The sequence below is a fragment of the Glycine soja genome, chromosome 13, assembly GCF_004193775.1.
Source record: "Glycine soja cultivar W05 chromosome 13, ASM419377v2, whole genome shotgun sequence".
NCBI classification, from domain to species: Eukaryota; Viridiplantae; Streptophyta; class Magnoliopsida; order Fabales; family Fabaceae; genus Glycine; species Glycine soja.
In genome coordinates, this window is record NC_041014.1 from 28400263 (window position 1) to 28421644 (window position 21382).

Sequence of the window (21382 nt, forward strand, 5' to 3'; positions counted from 1 at the left end):
AGATGAATTTTCTGAATGCTAGCAAGCATGTGAGGAGTGAATCGAAGCAATAATTGCATTAAAGTCTCTTTGGCCATTTGATGGGATAGGGTTCAAGTTACTATAGTAGGCATAAAGTGATCACAATACTATGCTTCTTAAACCACCACGGCATTTTAATTGAACTTATAATAGGAAAGGAAATTTAAAGCATGTGAACTTACAAATAAAATACAAACGCTAAGGCTTCATGATAAAAAAAAAGGGAACAAAACTGCGTACCACACTCAAATATGGATACAGAAGGAATTAATGCTTAGAGTGATGCAAATGGCATTGGTGACTGAGTGAGTGAAGAAAGATGAAAAAGTCAGGGCAGGTTCACAGGGCCCTGTTGAATTGAATTATGCATGTACCACTATTGCCAGAACCAATTGAATTTATATGTTTTATGTATCTGTGTATTCATTAAGTATGACCAATATAGTTTTTTATTAACTCTTTACTAGTAGGCCTTAGTAGCAATAAGGTTCACAGGGCACAAGCAACTTTCTTAAAAAAATTCTCATTTATGCCAATATTAATCATCAAAGAAAAAACAAACAAACTATTATCAACTCTTAAAATGGAATACCACATTACAGCTCAATTGTACCTGCTACAACCCAATTCACATCTCTACCTCCTCAATGACATAAACTTGGATGGGGTCATATTTGAAGTCCAGAAATATCCGCCTATTAAATCATATTTCTCTATAAACAACAAGGTACAAGCATCAGACTTGCATTTGTTGAATTAGAGATATATCTTACCTAACATGATGAAAGAACCAGGAAGCAAAAAGAAATACAGAGTACCATCAGCATGTTGAAAATATATAGCACTCAAGATAAAAATAATCTCAGGTTGAAAAATCAAAGCTGGACAATGGCATCAGTATATTGAAATAATCAATCAAGCATAGCTCACCATTAACCACCTGACACAGTTACCATATCCATGCCCATCCAGAAGTAAAATTCACCAAAAACACAAATCCAGTAATCCCAAGTAATAAACATATGCCAAATCATTATCTTGAAGTGTGAAACTACTTTAAAATCATGCATTACTAGATTGCTAACTTATAATATAGAAAACTTAATCCCTAAAAGCATGTCTTAATCATCCTGGACTAATCTACATAACTCCCAGAAGGACAAAAAATTCACGAGAACCAGACCTGTGATTGTCTCAAACACGGAATGGTATTCTTTTGGCATAGATGAGCACTTCTTTGTAGCATAATGAATATACTCATCGGGAAGTGCTTCAAGCTCCATGCTTCATTGCAAGCTACAAGCGTTCCTTTCTTGGTACACTTATAATTCTTTCAGTCATGCTTGAAACAAGTAAAATAACCAAGCATAAACTAATGAGTAAAAGTAAAAGAAAAACCAGTAAATGATCAAACATGTGGTAGGCACATAAATATTCTAATAAATTCAACTCACATTTCCAAGAAACTTAATTACCAGACACAAAATGACAGTGAAATTGAAAAAATTAACAAAGCAACTTAACCATTCAGCTATTAAGAAAATTAAGCGTTAAAGACAGTGCTCGGCTAGCATTTAGACAGATCAGGCAATAGGCAGATAAAAGAATTGTTGAATAGCAAACAAGCATTAGATAAAATTCCTTAAAACTTGTAATTTCACTCTAGCTATTTGTTATTGATGAGTAACCTGTCCATTAATTATTGAAGGAGGACATGGATAAGTTGTCAACTAAAGCAAGGACAAGTGCTTTATATGGAAAAAGAAAAGAAAAAGATAAGACAAGATGAGAAAAACATTTGATCATTTCAGGAACACCACTCTCTTGCATTCTGGAACATGCGTAACCAAGGACTAGGCCCCTTCTTCTCCACATCCCACTGCTTTGGATACCATGGGAACTGCCACATTAAGAAGCAACGCTCAGGATGAGGCATCATGGCAAGATGCCTCCCATCTGGGGAACAAATAGCTGCCACCCCTAAAGGAGAGCCATTCACATTGAAAGGGTAGGCCTCTGTTGGATTCCCAGCATCATCACAGTATCTTATAGGAGCCAACTCAGAATGAACTATACGGTCCAACACGCCTTCATCTGGGAAATAAGCTCTTCCCTCACCATGAGCAGCCCATATACCCAATGTGCTACCTGCCATGTCTTTGAACATTATAGCCGGTGAGTCCTTTATGGTCACACTTGTAAAGCGGCACTCAAACCGCCCTGACTCATTATGAATGAACCTCGGTTGTGATAGGTCGCCGCCAGCACCATGCACACCCCCAACTTGTGGACCCGGTACCCATCCCAACAAAGCCATTAGCTGACATCCATTGCATACACCGAGACTGAAAGTGTCTGGACGCTTGTAAAACTCCTGAAATTGTTGTAAAACGGACTCATTGAATCTTATGCTAGCAGACCAACCTTTTGCAGAATCAAGCACATCAGCATAGCTAAATCCACCAACAAACACAATTCCGCGGAAGTCTTGCAAAGAGATCTTTCCATTAAGAAGGTCTGACATAGTAATATCCCATGGTTCAAAACCAGCAGCATAAAATGCTGCAGCCATTTCTCTGTCTCCATTACTGCCTTCTTCTCTAATCACAGCCACTTTAGGTTTTATAGTTGCAGACAGAAGCTTTCCATCAGTGAAGGTGGGAGTAAAAGACAATTCCCATGAGGGCTCATATCGATGTTTTAGTCCTTCTTTCTCCATATCCACACAAGATGCCAATCTTTGGAACTTTTCCAGCTGAAAACTGGTCTCTTCCCACAAGTCCCTAAGGATACTAGTTTTTTCAGTTAAATAAGTCTCCCCATCAACCTTAACTTCTATTGATGGATTGGCTGTTACTTGACCAATGATTTCAGCTGAAACTCCCACATTACTCAATTTATCCATTACCAAAGCCAGATTTTTCTTGTTTACCTCAAGAACTAACCCAAGCTCTTCAGCATAGAGTGTTTGGAAAAGGCTGGTACCTTGCGACGCCAAGTCCAAACTAAGACCACAGTTACCAGCAAATGCCATCTCTAAGGCACAAACTAGCAGCCCACCATCACTGATGTCATGACCAGCAGATATCAATTCATCAGAAAGAAGGTCTTGAACACCTTCAAAGGCCTTTTTAAGGTAAGGAACATCATCAAGATCAGGACACTCATCTCCAACTTGGTCAAACGCCTGGGCAAGAGCAGATCCACCTAACCGCCTCTTACCTTTTGACAAATCAATATGAAGCAAAATACCATCATCCTTGAGTTTTAAATCTGGAGTCACTGTTTTTGTTATATCAGGACAAGTAACATAAACACTGATGACAAGATTTCCTGGTGCCTTGACAACTTCACTTTCAGCGTGGGCTGCCATAGAAAGGCTGTCTTTCCCTCCATCAATAGCAATGCCAAGTTCAATCATTGCTTCAGATAGAGATATAGCTGCATCATACATGTCAGCTCCTTCCCCATCAAGCTTGGCAGCATACATCCAGTTACCACTAGCCTTGACATCAGAAAGGGAAGTGACCTTTGCCCATACAAGATTTGTTAGTGCTTCTCCAACAGCCAACCGAGCCATTGCTTTGGGGTCTAACAGGCCTTTGATGGGTTGCTCACCAATGGCACAAGCACCTCCAGTCACATCAACAAAAGTTTGAGCTGTAACAGCAACATCAGCAATGGGAATCTGCAAAGGGCCAACAGTTTGTTGTTGTGCCACTAGACCAGTAACACACCTATCAACTTTTGTTGTTAAGAAGCGCTTTGAACAAACAGACGGTAAACTCAATACCCTCTTTAGGGAATCTATCACTTCAATCCCAGGGGCAATATCAAGTGGCTCCCTCTCATAAACAACCCGATTAAATTTAAAAGTTTTCTTAGGCATGTCACCAAGGACTTTCTCCAATTCAAGATCCACGGCAGGGGGAGGTGAAGTGAGTCCATTTGAAATAGACTTCTGGACTGCTACACTGTCAACTAAAACAACACGTCCATCACCACTGATAGTTCCAATAACAGCCATTGAAACTTTCTCCCTGTTACAGATTGATTCCAGAAGATCACGACTTTCAGGCTTCACCAAGATTGCATCCTGCTCCTGATACTCTGCACCCCAAATTTCTAGAACAGACATTGTATGATCGCCAACCACAATTGCTCGAACATCTATCTCAGCACCCTTTGGATATATAATTTCCTTTACAACATTGCAATTCCCACCAGCTCCCTGATCATGAATGCTGATAATTGGGTTTTTATCCCCCATCTCAATACAAGCACGCACAAGACGATATAGTTTTTGAGCCATCTCAGCATCCCCACGTTGCACAGCATTGAAATCAAGCTCTGCATCATTCTGCCCACTGACCATGCTTGAGGCTGCCCCGCCTCCCATACCAATACGATAAGCCGGGCCTCCAATCTTAACAACCAGCATCCCAATGTCAGGCTCTCCCTTTGATATATGAAGGTGGTCAATCTGTCCAATGCCTGCGCTGAACATGATAGGCTTCAACCATTCTCGCCTCTCCCCACTGGGAAGTCTCATTCCAAAAGTTCTACAGAAACCCTGGATCAATGGCTCTCCAAATTTGTTCCCATAGTCAGATGCACCATTACTAGAATCTATCAGAATCTGTAAAGGTGGTGCCAAATTTGATGGATAAGTAAAGGAGGAATCTTCCCATGGAGCATAAAAGCCTGGTGTGTTGAGATTCCCAACGCAATAACCAGCTGTAGCTGCTTGGACAAAGGACCCCCTTCCTGTAGCATGTGTATCCCTAATACGACCTCCTGCACCTGTCTCTGCACCAGGATAAGGTGCCACTGCACATGGAAAATTATGTGTTTCGGCTGTAAACAAGATATCTAACTCATGTACTGCAACTTCTAATGGACAAGCTGAACCAGGTTGAACTGGTCGGAGCTGCTTCACTGGAAAACCCCTGATTGCACTCGAGTTATCCTTGAAGCCAATAACTGAGTTATTTGGGTTTGCCTGCAGAGTACTTTTCACAATCTGCATGAGAGTTCTATTCACAGGCTGTCCATCAATGAAAATATTTCCAGTAAAAAACCAGTGTCTGCTGTGCTCACTGTTGGACTGCGCAATATCAAACAATTCCACATTTGTTGGGTTACGCTTAATGTCTTCCCTGAAGAGTTTGGTGTAGTATTCCAAATCCTGGTCATCAAAGGCAAAACCCATCTCCAGATTAATCTCTTCTAATGCCTTTCGCCCCTTCTCCATGACAGGTATATAACGAATCTCCTCTGGAACAACACTAGTCTCGAAGGATGTTAGCTTCTGAACATAAACACATTCAGTCATCCTATCATGCACCATAGACGTAAAATCATTGATTTGATAATCTTGCAGTTCAGTGGTGGTGAACAACAAGTACCTCCTGGACCGTTCCAAACGGTTCACTTCTGTCAAACCACAGGCTTGGCAAATTGCAACAGCATTGGTAGACCATGCCGTGGTAAATGACAGCCTGGGGCCAACTTCAACAATAACTGGACTCAGACCCTCTTTCTTCTTCTTCTCAAGAAAGCTCTCAGTTCCCAGATTCTCAGGCTCAAATGTTTCTTGAAGAAGCCATCTAAGGACCGAAAATTTTCCACCAGAAAGTTGTGAACTAAGGCCAACATTATAACACTGCTCAGTCTGTATTTCCACGATCTGACCGGAGATTTTCACTTGAGCTTCCTTCAAAAGCTCAGCAGCTGCACTTGCTTGCATAAACGGGACACGATACAAATGAACTACTTCGGAAGCGGGCTTCTCAACCAAGGCAGGTTGCTCCTCTACAGAACTGCTCACGCCACCAGAAACTACAGCTCTGGGATTTTCCTGAGCCTGGCACCTTAAAGGCAAAGCTCTGTGAGTTGATCCCAGAGCCCAATTCCTATTCCAGAGCGCACCCCAAAACATGCTTCTTCTCTGTCTCTGTGGCTTCTTCTTCAAAAACAGAGTTTGCCTGGAGGTACCCTGAAACCAAAATCACAAAACCAAACAGCATCAAAGCATGAAACTTTTTCCCCCAACAAGAGCAGCAATTAATAAATTAATAAAAGGGGTGCAGCAGCATATGATGTTAATTCAAAGAGAGGGATTAAAATCAAACCTGCAAGAATTGCGACACCCCAAATTCCGTCGCAGCCGCCATGTCCTCGAACAAGTGTAGGGAAAGCTCTAAATAAATTAAAAAAAAAAAAAAAAAAGCTTGAGAAAGAATCACTAAGCACAATCAGAACTGTGGCACAATGAGTATAGTGAGAATCAAGAAGAAGAAGTAGAATCGAAGAATACCAGAACAAAACAGAGTGTGGCAGTGGCGTAAAACGAAGAGAGGGTTTTGGTGTGGCACAAAATAAAACCCTACTAGCCACTTGGTACTCTCTTTCTTTCCCTTCCAAGTTCCAATCAAACCAATAAAATATAAAAAGTTTTCAACCTTTCAATTCAACTATTGGTTGCGTTGGCGCTACTTTATATATTTTAATTCTCCTTCCTCTGTTTTATCGACAATTTCTTTGTCTGCTGATGCTTACTTTTAGCCGAATCCGAATCGGATGCGTTATCCAAAGTTCATAACAGACGCCGATAAGAGCTTTGTCAGTATAAACACACTAGTTTCTTTGTGAAACTCGAAGCTGTAAATTGGTAAGATATCTTATAAAAAAAAAACTAAAAGCTAGTATTAATATTTTTTAATTTAAAGTAAGTGTTTTTTAAATGCTTTTTACATTAATAGATAAGATTTTTTTTAAAACAAGAAAAATAAAATAGGTAAAAACGATTTAAACAAACACTAAAAAAGAAAAAAAATTGTTTATTTTATTAAAATAAGTATTTTTTATAGAATAAATTTAAACAAATTTACACGATATATTCCTACTTATTATTTTAAGAAGTATTTTCAAGTATTCCGTAAAAAAAAAAAAAGCATTTTCAACTATAGTTAACTTGTATTAATATAAGATCATAAAATTAGTCTTGTGTTAAAAATTATATTATTATTTAATCACAAATTATTATTAAAATTTTGTTTAAATAAGAGAGAATTTGACAAAGAATATGATAAAATAAGATAAAAGCAAGATATCCTTTAATTATATATAATATTTAGTGCATTATATGACTTTTAAATGCAGTAAAAAGTGACTTTTAGATATTTAATTCGAAAGATATTTCTCTATAAAAAAATCAAAAGAGATTATCTCTTATGTAATCTAGATAAAAAAAAACTTTTATCAAAAAAGGTGTATTTGATTTTATGGGAGGAAAACAAAATAGAATTGGCTCTTCAATAAACTCTAGGTAGAATTGGGCCTGTGGGAACCGTAAGTACAATTTGGATTTTCTTTTTAAAGTTTTAACGTCTCTATCAAATTGCCTGTGGTTTATAAAAAGTTGAAATCGTTAAATTAATAATTAATGAATTAAAATATCTCAAGATAAATTATCTTCTATAGCTACATAAAATATAAAATTCATTCTTATATAATAAGTTTAGATTTTTACTTGAGTGAGATAATTCATCTGCATATTATTTATTTTCTTTTATAAGTATATTTTCTATCTTATCATGTGTCTACTTCAATAATAATCTTCACATCTTAATTGAAATATATATAAAAAATTCTTATCGGTTGATTCTCTCATTTTCACATTAAATTCCCAAAAGATTCAGAAACTTGTGAGTTGCGGGAGTGGCTTTTGCATTAGACGTTGATCTATTTTTTAAAAATGCATAGCCAAACTTATGCTAAAATTAATTTATGTCCTTGATTTGTAAAGTGCAAGTTACTATACGATATTTTCAAAAAAAAAGTTACTATGTGACAACATTTTTTTTTCAATTCAATTTTTTAAGGAACAATCCAATTTTGTTATTGAAAAACCTGTAATTAAGAAAAATTAAATATAATGTCATCATATTATAAGAGAAATCAATCTCAACAAATTCAAAGAATTTTATTGATTACAAAATGAATGACAAAAAAAAAATCAACTGAAAGTTTCAATTTAAATATTGAAATAAAATAGATATATGAAAATCTCACGATCTTCTTGAACTGGTTGATAAATTTGAGCCAAAATTAGAAATAATTATTAAAATGATATTATTTAAAATGTTTTATTAAAATGAGACTGTTTTTATCACATCCTATCAAAATTGTTAATCCACCTGACACATTCTTATAAAGTGCACTAGAGATTCTCACATGATATGTTATGTGGGATACAGTTCTTAAAAAAAAGTCTCCAATATCGATATTCCCAGTACATATGAAAACTTTTTTAAAATTTTAAAAATAAAATACAAAAGCTTAAATTGAAAAAATCATAATTAGAAAAATAAAATAATAAACCTATAAAATATTAATTATATAAACATATCAAATAAAAATATAATATAGTATACAAAAAATGATATATGCATAAATAAATATATATTATATAATAAAATAAATAAACAAAAATATATATTATTTATTAATACTACATTCATAATAAATAATATATATTTGTATATATATAAATACAATAAAATACATAACCATAATGTATAATATTGTATAGTTTTTGGGGAAAAAATGTTCAATATAATTATATAAATATTAATTATACACTATATTTTAATTATATAAAGTTATTATCTATATGATATTTTAGCATGATCCCTTGATTTTTTTTTTCTCATTTGAATATAAAACTTTTATTTTCTTTTTAAAATATCGTTTATTCGAACAGCATCCTTTCAAATACCAATTTACAAAATATTCTCTCTCTGGTATTATCGATCTAATCCACCACATACAAGCTATTATAAAAAAAAAAAAAAAAAAAAAAAGCTTGTATTGAATTTGATCACCAACACAAAAAAAATAAAATAAATGTTAGTTATTTTAATTTATAACAACAATTAAAATATAAGAAAATTTTTTTTTTTAAGGATATTATGTATTTTTTCTAATTAGTCAAAGATCATCGGTTAGTGTCTTCCAACCTATGAACAGAGACTAATCCTATGATTAATGCTCATCAGATAATTTTATAAAAAAAATTAAACACAATTTTTTTACTAAATTAATATTTTCCTTACTAACAGTTACTACAAAATCTTACATTTTTTAGATAAACCTTAATTAATATTTTTTTTACTCTTACATCATTTTAAGATAAATCTTAATTAATATTTGTTTTTACTAACAATCACTACAAAATCTTACATCATTTTAAGATAAACCTTATGAGTTGAAGGTGTCTGTCATGACGAGAAATATTATAGTAACAAAGAATTTCTCAAATGTGATGTACTCCTATAGAAGGTTGGCAAAAGATTGACTATAATTATTTTAGTTTTAAATTTTTCATTTAAATTTATTTATTTGTCTAACTAATATGTGTTTATAAGTTTATATTTTGATTTAAATTTATTTATTTATGATTAATATGTAAAAATAATTAATATTTATTTGAGCTTGTTATTTTTTAATCAATATTTCGCTTAAGTTTATTTATTCATTGTAATTAACATTTTATTTAAATTTATTTATTGTAATATTGATTTTTTATTATTTTACCTTAATTATTTTAGATCATTTAATTTTTAAAGAAGTGACCATATCAACTAATTAAAATGTGATTGAACCCTTAATCAAATGGTCGAATATTCTTAAACATGAAATAAAATAAATCATGATAAGAGAAAAATGTTCATCTTGTGAGCTAGTGTCTTGATAAGAATAACTTTGTACCAATATCATCATTAACAAAAATGAAATTGAATAATGAACTTTGTCATATTTTACCTTTTATGCAAAAGAAAGAATATTTTTGGATTTCTATGTTCAAGTTACTTCTTGACAATCAAAAGTTGATTAGAGGATAAGGAAATGCCTTCTCACACTTGAATGAAAAATAATATAAATGAACAAAATGTATCTAAATCTCGAGAACCTAGTTTACAAAATTAGTTTGTAAAATGTGAACTTCAAATATTTATCAAATGTTGGTTTTCTGTTATAGCAATCTTATGTTGTTTTTGAACTAAAAAACAAGTTATAACTTTTTCAAAGTTAATTATAATACTGAGTTCAATTCATATTAAAATCTTTTCATGTTACAAAAGAAATATCCAAGTTATAAACTATAAAGTAAATAGATAAGAAAAAAGTAGGAAAGGATATACTACACAAATATTTTTAAATTGATTCACTCTCATCTTCAGGTAACATTCAGATCTTATCTCCCAGGATTTTCACTACAAAACAAATCAATTACATGGGTATTAGTAATCCTTAAGCCTTCAGAGGCTTTCACACTAGCCTTTGTAGGCTGCACATCACTCAATATTCTCATCTTTGTAGGTTAACACCGAGTATTATCACCTCTGCAAATTCTACATCTAGTATTCTCACCATTGCAAGTCACACAGTTAGTATATTTTACCTCTACAAATTCTCAATTCGATATTTTGACCTTCGTAGGTTCTACCAACCTACATATATTATTTCATAAGTCTCTCCATACTTAAAGCCAAAGCTCAACAATTATAACACTTCACAACTGATTCATATGTACTTGTAAGAAAGTATCTTAATTGATCGTTTGAGTTTTCTGTCTCTCACCCAACTAACCAAAGTAACTAAACACCAAGATAATAAATATTTTTATACATAAAAAAACATATATAACGTTAAAATCACATATTTTACAAAAAAAAAAAAAGAATTGTTCACTTTCTTTTTTATTTTATTTTCATTTCATTTTCTTCAAATATCTCTCTATTTCATATCACATTATATTTATCATTTTTTTCATCACTTATAATGTTTTTTTTTTTTTACTTTCCTCTTTTTTCATTTCTCTTTCACCTTTCAATCCTAATCATTCCCATTTTATTAGGACTTATATCACCCAAAAAAATGTATTAACAGTAATTCAATTCCCAATGGCGACTTACATCATATAGATACTACTAGTACATAGTACGAAATATCGAAATAATTGACACGATCAATTCATATAAACAGGTTTTAATGGATTAAGTGTAAAATTTTAACAATAAAAACTTTTAATTTCTTTATAAAATAATCTACAATAATTCATATAAAAACGAAAATCTTTTGTCAGAGGCATTATCTCAAGTTTTCTACAAGCCAGGTGTTTGATTCAGCAAGAGGGCAAGCTCCCACACTATTCTGTCAGAGTCATTATCTTACTCTTATCTCCAGTTTTCTAGCATGTCATGCCAGGTGTTTCATTTTAAGGGTTGCCACCCCAGGGACGAGTGTCAAGCCTGTGTGCATCTATGGATTGAACCCAGACACAACATGAACTTGGTTTTTTTTTTTCGGTTAAAATAAACTAGTTTTAAATGTGGATAAATTACTTCGACCACAATCCTATTTCCTATATGTGTAACAGTGTAAGTCTATAATTATAATAAATAAATTATTTAACAACAATAACAAGCAAGTTGTGTAAGTCAGAGACAAAGAAAAGCACTAGTTAATTGAACCGCAGCTACTAGCTATATAAACACATATTCAACCTTACGACAGCATATGCTACATTCAAGCAGAAAACCTAAGATACTACAAGCTCAAATATGCAATATTTAAAACTGATCTTGTTTTTAGTAAAATCGTTATTTTCATCATTGTAATATCTTCCTTGACCAAGCTTTATTACAGATATACACATTTCCAGTGATAAGATGGAACGCAATTTCGTTCGCAGTTAATTGATCCATAGTCAGGGACCTTTATATTGGCTAATGGGTGGCAGTTATTTTATTTTATTTTCTTAATGTTACAAGTATTATGTGAGTATATATGTGTATAATTGTTCCCACAGGATTATATGGGTGTGTTATCATCCCCTCAGCCTAAAATTTATTGTAACTCACCGAGTATAGTCACTTGCATTTGAAAATCATGTAGATAAAAGCTACATAAAATATATGCTGAACAACAATTTCCATCTGCCAATCAAAAAAAAAAAAAGATTGTCATGAAGGAAATTATTTTCATAGAAAATTGTTTCCCCAAACAGTAATTCTCCTACATCAATTTCCTAAATGTTAACATGATGCTTTGTATGGTGTAACTATGTATGCAATACAACAAATCAGTGTCTTAAATTTAGCTTTCACCAGACATATATATTTGTTAGAATTTGTTTAGCTAAGGGGTGAAGCATTTGAACATATGGTTTGCCTCTTTAGTGGAAAAACCAGGTAGTCATCTGGACTATTATTAAGTGGCCTAGGGTTTTATTTGATCATATTAGACAAACTTAACCCGGCTAAAATTGCTAAATTACATTCTTGAATTTTTAATTTCAAGAAATATGGGTATCCTTCTCTGTTTCCCTTATCACTTTGATATCCTAGGCCTACAAGGCTACAACAAACACCAAAGAGACTAAGACACACGCTATACACTGATAAAATTTTAACCTTATCAAGAAAAGGTCATAGGTATGCTCATCAAGGAACGGTTATATATAGGTATACAATTGGTGGATAGTAGTAATAATATGACGGAACAACACCAATTTAGAAGCAAATTCAATGATAGGCCTTGTGAACAGCATCACAAAAAAATTGCAATTGTCAGTCAATACAAATGTTCCTTTGCTTCAACTATTTCAGAGCACGACAAAAATAGTATATACTAATTAACAAGGAAAAAAAGTTTACCCCCTCCATTCCAAAATAAGTAGTCCTCTCTTTTAAGCTATTTTTTTTCAACAATATCCCTAGCTTTGATTAAGAAGATAAATTAATACTTGCATTGAAAAGAGACATCAACCATAAAAATAAGTTGGTGGATAATAAAATGTATCTACTATTGGTGGATAGTAGGATAATTTATGACAAGAGTAGTTGAAAATTAAAATTGAAGATATTTTTGTATACATTTTTATCAATTGAATATTTTGCGTGCCACAACCTAAAAAGATTATTTATTTTGGAATGGAATTTGCTAGGTTGTTTTTTTTTTCTTTTTTTGCTGATGAGTGTTTGTTAGGTTTGTATATATCTTGGCATAGTATGATAAAAAAAAAGTAGAATTAATTAAGTTTTTAGTCCCTCTAACTTTTTTAGATTTCAACTTTTAGTTCTTCAAAATGTATTTATCAACTTTTAGTCATCCATTAATTTTTTATCAGCATTTTTAGTTCCTTAAAAAAATTGTTCATTTTTAGTCCTTCATTTATTTTTATTGCTCAAAATTAGTCCAAAATATATAAAAATGAGGGACTAAAAATGGACATATAAAGAAGAACTAATTTTGAGCAATAAAAATAAATGAGCGACTAAAAATAAATATTTTTTTTAGAAACTAAAAATACTAACAAAAAATTAACTATATCCAAAAAAATATCTTGGCATAGTATTTATCCGATAAAAATTAAACTATCGGTATAAACATTGTACTATCTATTAGTATGACCTGCAATTAATGTTTAGAGATGTATTATTTATGCAATAGCTTTTTTTTAAGCATTATACAATAGTTCATAACAATATTTTGTCTCTATCTCTCTTCATTGCATTATTTATTAGATGTCATACTTCTCTCTCTTCTCTCTTCTAGTTATAAAATTGGTTGTTCAGATAACATTTCTCTAATGTTCATATTAACAACTTCATTTTTGTGAAACAAAGACTATACTAATGGGAGCAAAGCTAATGACTAGCATTTTTTTCATTAATATATAACTATTTTATAGTGGAAGCGTTAAATAATGCACATGGATTTCAACCACACAGATGAAATATGAAAGAACAAAGAAGTCACGTTAAAATTTCTCACATTCAATATCATCCAAAACAAATGAAAATGAGAATATAAAGTATCAAATTGATGAATGAATAGAACAAGAGAGCAAGCAAACTAAGGTATGAATACCTCAGGAGTCCAAGATGTCGACCACCCTTGATCCAATACCAAACAATTAAAAATTTAGAGGACAACATTATGCCACCCCTCCCATACTTCATGTCCATCGATCAATACCTATAATCTCGATCAACTTAAAAATTGATTAAAAGATGTTGGCTAGCTAGATGAGTTTCTAAGCAATAGACCAAAAGGCCAAGACCATAACCAATAATATCGACCATGGGGTCCAAATTTAATAGGTGCAGGTTATATTCCTAGAAAATACTAAAAAGCAAAACCTAGAAATCTAAAACAATGGGGAGAACTACACCCGACAACCTTTTTTGACACCATATAGATGACGCAAAATAATGTCGACTTAAATTTAAGCAGTATGAAGTCCAAACGGCAAGATCAGTGACTCATTCAGGGAAAGGGAGATGAACCAACCGAATCACCATCACCCCTTCCCCTCTCTAGAAGAAAAAAGTTGTTCCATGTCAATGTACCAAGTGCAAAAATATTCAATGCGAAAACTGTCCAAAATTAATGCCATTTTTTTTTTCTCGCACTCAATGAAGTACTAAATGTTACTCAATTGGAAGAGTCAAAACAACAACGTTTTTGCTTACCACAAATTCCAGCACACAGCTCCAATCTTATTCCCCGGACCATTTCAAACTCCATCCTTATTAATTATACCTACACACAATCATAATTAAACTCTTCCACCAAAACAAGCAGCTTGATTAGACAGAAGTAAAACCAACAACAAATAAACAAACCAGTAGTACTACTACTACAAAGTAGTATCTTAAAGATAATAACATCATCTACTTGACTCGAGTCTCTAAGAAGCACAAATTAACAAAACGAACCAAAAACACAATCCTAATAATTAACTAACTTTGCTAGATAGCTAGCTATGCTTACAAGAGAAAAACCGTCAGAAATTAATTAACATACTTAATTCACAAATCAGTGAGATTAATTAAAGACATGATGATGATTGGCAATGCAAGGCTGATTAGAAGGAAGGAGGAGGGCGAGGTGGAGCTCCCCAAAGCACATCATGAGGCATGTTCTGACCATTGTGTAGCAAATTAGGAGGCAAATTATACATAGGCATTGAAACCTGTTCACCCAAACCTTGAGATTGTTGCTGCTGCTGCTGCTGTTGCACTTGCATTCCCTCCTCACCTTGTTCATCCTCCAGTGGCAACCTCTCATAGGTGGCATTAGCAAAAGTGGCGGCGATCACCATCACGGGCCCGGAGGCAACGAGCGAGCCGGCGACAGTGCCACCGACAACCTGCCCCTGCCCGCCAGCCAAATAGACAGTTAGTCCCGTGGCTCCCGGCGGCGAGGGGGACGGCAAAAAGGCTCCCGAGAGGGACAGTATCTCGAACCTCCCATGGAGCGTTATGACGCCGGCCGGGGCGGCGGGCTGGCGGAGAGTGACGTTGGCGACAATGCCACTCCCGCTGAGCACCGACACGCCGCGGTGGCGGCGGTTGGCAAAGGCGGCGATGCTCTCAGCAACGTCACTGCCGGAGGTGATTTCCAGGACGTGGCTTCGGAGTGCGTTGGGACTTTCCTTGGTTATGACTATGGGCGGCTTGGGCTTGTTCTTGGACCCAGGTGGCCTGCCACGTGGCCTCCGACCGCTGCTTCCTGGCTCCGAGCCTTCGTGGCTTCCGAGGTTTTGGTTCTGCAGGTCCTCTCCGTTGTCCCTGCTCACCTCTTCCTCGGTCGTGTTTGTGTTCGCATTAGTGTTGCTGTTGCTGCTATTCGTCGGTGTAGTAGTAGCGTTGTTGTTGTTGCTGTTCTCCATCAACTCTTGCTCTCTTATCATTCCCACATTCCCAGTCCACCATCGATTCGCCATCTTTGATTTTTTTTTTCTTCTCAAAACCTTTCTAGATAGATAGATAGATAGATAGATACTTTCTTTTCTACTTAATAAAATTCAGATCTCTGTCCCAAAACCTTGTCTGAGGATGAATTAGACACGAAGCACATGCGTTTCTGCATGTAAACCCTAACCACACAAGTCACATCCAGCTAATTGAGACTATGACACAAAAATTAACTCAACTCAGTGCCGGGAAATAAATAAATAAATAGAAAAGCTTTAGTATCTATCTAGCTAGTAGTACAAGAGAAGAGAAGTTGTTGAAAAAAATATCGCAGTGTGTTTGGGGGGGGGGGGGGGGGGGGGGGGGTTTGCAGCAGAAAGGATATGATACGGGTAATATGCTTTTGTAATTGTACCTCAATCTATGCCACTAAAAGGGTCAGATTAGTACGGGCATAAAATGGGAACAGTGGGAAGTACCTTGAGAGTGAGCGGGGTCCCCAGGCCCAGTGTTTTGTTTTTTACTTTTATGGGCTGAAGATGATGCTGATGATGATGATGTTAGTAATAAATGGTTCTTGTTTATCTGTGTAGTATGAAAGAGTATTGCATATATTTATTTAATGGCAGGAAGGGAAGATAGAGAGAAGAAAGCGGTATTTGTATATGGGGGAGTGGAGTGGTATTGGGTTGTCTCCCTGGTAAGCGGTTCTTGTGTTGTGTTCAAAGTTTTCAACTTCCCAAGCAAGCATAGCTCCATCCACTTGTTGCTGTTGTGTCACCTACTCACTCACTCATGCCAGCTTCTCCCTTCAAAACAACAACACCAACTTGCGCCTAATATTGGGAAAAACCTAACTTTTAGGTCTGGAGATAAAAATAAACTTAAACAAATTTCATCTCGTAAATTAACTTGTAGATCTAAACTCCCCTGTTGTTGCGTGAAAAAAACCTGAGTTGGATTAGAAAAAACCAAAGCTTCTTCGTTCAAAACGACAGCAAGTTGCGCGAGATGTACAAGGAAAAAAGAGTTTTGAGTTTTGAGTTTTGAGGGGATGAAATTACCTTTGTGCCCCGGTACTTGTTTGGTTGGTCAGTACTTTGTAGCATGGTGGCTCGAGCGACGCGTGGGGTGAGTGAGGGCTTCAGCGGGCTCCTGCTATTTTGTCAAGTGAAATGCATTGACTCTTGCATTTCTCCAATAGATTTACATGACAACAAATAACATCCTTTTCCTATTTTTTTTATTTTTATTTTTTATATAAAAACTATCGTACGTATATGTGTGAAAAAAATATTTTATAGCTAGTTAATTTTAAAAATGTTCGTGAGTTTAAAAGGATCGTACTAGTACCTTTTAACATCAGAACGTTTAGTACATGGAATTTCGTTAACCGTTAACTAATGTCTTTGCAATATTTTGAAAAGTAGAATAAACTATATTTAATGTTTTAAAAGGTAGAATGAACTACATTAAACAATTTAAACTTTAAATATTTTTATCAGATACATAAATTAAAAAAATAGTTATTGTATTTTTAAATTTCTTATTTGACCTATTATTTATTTTACCCTTATATTTTTTCAATAGTAGAGTTGTAATTTATTATTATTTAAGAATGGTTAGTACCTCATTCAGTATTAAATATAAGGAAAAAAATATTAGTATATTTTAATCTTAGAATAAGTAAATCTCAACTAATTTTATTATATTAATAAATTTTTTAAAAATATTTTTAATTTAATTAAGATCGTATTTTCAATGATCCATTTTTGTTCCTTATATCAACTTCTAATAATAATGGATAATTTGGGAATAAAAAAATCTAAGTGAAATTAATAAACTTAAATGATGTTAACTGTGAACTTAGTTTTTTTTTTTTTCTTATGATGGAGATCGAAAAGAATATATGGAATTTTCTTTTTTTAAGTGTACAAATAGAAATTTATCATATATGGGAGTACTAACTAAAGTTGAGTTTTCAGAGCTGCTAACAAAAACCAAACAAGCACTTAATACTTCAGTGTGACTGAGATAGTATATCAGTATATGTGAGAAGATAACATAAGAGATAATCCCCGAGCACCTCGTGGGAGAACTTTCGCGATGGTTGGATTTTCTGTCTTTTGAGTAAAAGACTAATCAAAACTCGAAAAGATAGTTTTATCCTATTGCCAAAACATGTCCTTAATATGATTCTTTTAAAAGAATTGTGTATTGATGATAATATTTAGATAATTTAATATACTTATAATGATGTTATTTATTTTAAAGATGTTTTATAAAATATATCTAAATTTAAATTTTATACTTCGATATTTTGAAAGACATTTTATAAAAATGTACTTTCATTTACTATTTAAGAAAAATGCTGAGAAATATTTTAAAAAAATATTATAGTTTTCAAAGGAAAATTAACTAAACACATAATGTTTTAACTTCAATAAAATATTTAAAGTCAAATGTGTATTATCACAATAAACGTTTACACTGGAATTCAGTAACTCATTAAATATTACAGTATATAAATATATATGTAGTACAAGTTTCAGTATACAGCTGGTAACAAAATGAATACGTAAGTTTTGGTAAATTCAAATTAAACTAGCTCAATATTTTATACTTAGAGGTTAGTAGTTATTGTTAAAATGAGTTTTGGAAAGGTGTTAGAGTAATTTAATAAATTAAAAATAAGAATATGTAGATGGAATAAAAAAAGTTGTGGTGAGGGCGGCACGAGCAGGGGTGGGTTAACGTGCTGATGCGGCAGTGGGACACATCAATGTCTGCATGCCGCGACAAAAGTAACGAATGCCAATGTCTGAAACATCACCGCCAAGAAAATTTCTACTTTCTAGGGTCTCTCGCTCGCAGGGGAATTAGTTGAGAAACGTCATTAATGAATGAATCATTATGGGTTTCGTTTAGATTCACTTCTACTGTGATTAATTATAAATCACATACTAATAAATAATTTTTTCAATTTTTTCATCTTGTGTATTAGACTCTGTTCTTATTTGTTATCAAAAGCCACTATAAGTTTATACTATATACTTGTTATTCAGACTCAATTAGCTCGTTTGTTAGGATTAAGAAAAATAATTAATTTATTTTGAATTTATAATTTTTTTTAAAAATTATTATTGTAATTAATTAATGGGGTATTTATAATCTAAACATAATTAGTACAAGAAACTTGTGTCTTAAAAAAAAGAACAATTATTATTTTAAAATTGAGTCTTATAAATAAGAATAAAAATAGTAATAATTAGTGTCTTTGAAATATTAGTTAAAAAATTATTAATTAGAATATGCAAAATTACATTTTGTATGATTTTTTTACGTTATCTTATAATATTCACAATAAATATTTTTTTTTTAATTTTTTAACTAATGATATAAGAACATTAGTTAACAAGACCATGAGTTTATTTAGAGTCATATGAAAAGAAAAACTATCCACAAGTGTTATACAAGTGGTAAGTAGTTGGATTCTTTAAACATATGCTAAATTTCGATCTCTAGGTATGTGAATAGAACAACACATGTTAAAAAAAAGAATTTATTTAAAATTATATTCTACTTTCTTCATAAAATTAGTACTATTTTTGTAAGTTAAAATTAACTTATGTACCAGAGTTTTTGTAAGTTACCTTGTACAATTTTATTGAAATTTTTATTTTATTATCAAATACTAAATGATGAATTAGCAATAAATTTTATATTTATTTTTTACTTAATTATATTTTTAACTTCTCATGATATTATAATTATATAATTTTTATTTTTTAAGTTTGAATGGTATGAAATGAGTTTTTATGTAGGAGTGTTCATGAGGCATTTGTGAATCCAAATCAATTGAATATATATGTAATTAAAAAAATATAAACATTACAATTTGTAAGTTTATTTTCTGCCAATCCCATTTAGTTGCATAAAAATCGAATTTTCACATGCAGCAAATATTAGTCTAGAATGAACAGTATTGCAGATAATGTAATATTGGTAAAATCTTAATTCGGTTAACACAATGCATCTTTTGACTTTCTCTTATTGTTGTCAGCTAAAGATACAGGGGTACATGCCTATGCCTAGAAAAATCGGTAGCAATTGTAAGTCTTACATGATCTCATAGGAAGATTTAACACAATTTTATAAATTGTTTATTAACTTCAAGTTGTATTTGATTTTTTTAAGTTATAAATAGTTTCTGTACTTTAAATTTGAAAAGAAAATCAATCCAACACAAACTTATTTTATCCTCCATTCTATCTTTAATGTTTTAAGTTTAAGTCTATTATTTTCTTTTATAACATTTCTCGTTTAAATAAAAAAAAATTGACTGAGGAAAATAATTTATCAGAAAATTTAAATTTTTATAATTTAAAATTCATTGTTTAAATGTTTTTTATGAAGAATTTAAAATTTTAAAATAGAATTTTAAATAACTAAAATTCTGGAATTTTAATTTTCTTTTAAAATGTGAGAAATTGAAATTCTTTTTTCAAAGTCTTCTTCAAGAAATATCGTATGAGATTGTACAATTTCGATCGGCTCTGAGCGTAGAGGAACATGTATAACTAATACACCAATCATATTTTTTTCTTTTTTTTATTTATCGTTTTTCACCTTCATAATTTTAACTTTTTTATCTAAACACAAAATTTTAAAAATAAAAGAATTTTAATTAAAGTATTTAAAATTTTTAAAATTTAAAATTTTTCAAAATTTTAAATTCTTCCATCCAAACACTCTAATGTTTTTCTTTACCTCTTTAATTTATATATTGTTGTCAGTCTTTACTTTTCATTCATCTGCACCAAAATACTTTTCGTAATAACTTGAAAACTCAGTCATTTTCCTTCTTGACACAAATCATCATCTTTATTTTAGAATCTTATTAAGATAAGATTAACCTAAGTCTATTTTCACTTATTTTAAATTTATGGGATAACACTTATTAAAAGATTATCTCACTTGATTTATTTCTTAATTCAAACATAATAATTAATAAAGAGAGTGCTCCTTTCACAGTACTCGTACCTTCATTTCTCATAATCAGGTAATAAATCTGTGCATCAGCTCTCTCTTTCTCTGTTGTGGGATGCGTACGTCCCGTGTGCAGTGTGTTCTTGGACATTGTCTTGCTTTGTTTTATTCAACTTTCAATCAAATGATGCGTCTGCTCTCAATGGCGACACCTTTTCCTGAGCACTGCCAGCAATACTTAACATAAGTAGTGATGCCACTTTTTGCAATAACCAATTTCAGAAAGAAAAAAAAAGTGAGAATGGAACCCAGAAAGAAACTCGAATAAATAGATGTTCCAAGAAAGTAGATGCTTGCGAGAAAGGAAAGAAAAAAAGAAAAGACTTTGATGTAATTAGGGGTGAGTAAATGTCTCGCTCCGTTATACGTAAGGTCAGTTTCCATAAGTTTACATTAACTGTGAATAGGGTCACTTTGTCCCATATATGAATACGGATTTAAAATATTGGTCCAGTTCTAGTTTTGCCGATTCGATGGGCCAAACAGACTAATGCACGTGTCTATTTTTTCTATATAAAAAAAATTAATTTTAAAATAAA

The 21382-nt window shown here is 32.6% G+C and overlaps 2 protein-coding genes across 8 annotated transcripts; both read right to left on the reverse strand.

Moving 5' to 3' along the window:
• Window positions 1-1636: 1636 nt before the first annotated feature.
• On the reverse strand, window positions 1637-6630 carry LOC114382241 (probable phosphoribosylformylglycinamidine synthase, chloroplastic/mitochondrial). The gene is made up of 3 exons (XM_028341524.1): window positions 6341-6630; window positions 6156-6223; window positions 1637-6019 (listed from the first exon to the last, which is right to left on the reverse strand). The coding sequence occupies exons 2-3, from the start codon at window positions 6195-6197 to the stop codon at window positions 1829-1831; spliced, it is 4233 nt and encodes a 1410-aa protein (XP_028197325.1). The 5' UTR covers window positions 6198-6223; window positions 6341-6630; the 3' UTR covers window positions 1637-1828.
• Window positions 6631-10116: 3486 nt separating this feature from the next.
• On the reverse strand, window positions 10117-21086 carry LOC114382483 (AT-hook motif nuclear-localized protein 15-like). 7 transcript variants are annotated; one of them, XR_003660254.1, is made up of 3 exons: window positions 16274-16852; window positions 13963-14637; window positions 10117-12026 (listed from the first exon to the last, which is right to left on the reverse strand). XR_003660254.1 is itself a non-coding variant. In XM_028341945.1 (3 exons), exon 3 carries the CDS (start codon window positions 15821-15823, stop codon window positions 14963-14965), a length of 861 nt encoding a protein of 286 aa, XP_028197746.1. In that variant the 5' UTR covers window positions 15824-16603; window positions 16859-16949; window positions 20838-21086; the 3' UTR covers window positions 14660-14962. The 7 variants fall into 7 exon arrangements, 6 of the variants coding, with proteins under 6 accessions (XP_028197746.1, XP_028197743.1, XP_028197744.1 ...); XM_028341945.1 differs by lacking the exons at window positions 10117-12026; window positions 13963-14637 and adding exons at window positions 16859-16949; window positions 20838-21086 and having other exon boundaries at window positions 14660-16603; XM_028341942.1 differs by lacking the exons at window positions 10117-12026; window positions 13963-14637 and adding exons at window positions 16859-16949; window positions 20838-21086 and having other exon boundaries at window positions 14660-16630.
• Window positions 21087-21382: the final 296 nt, after the last annotated feature.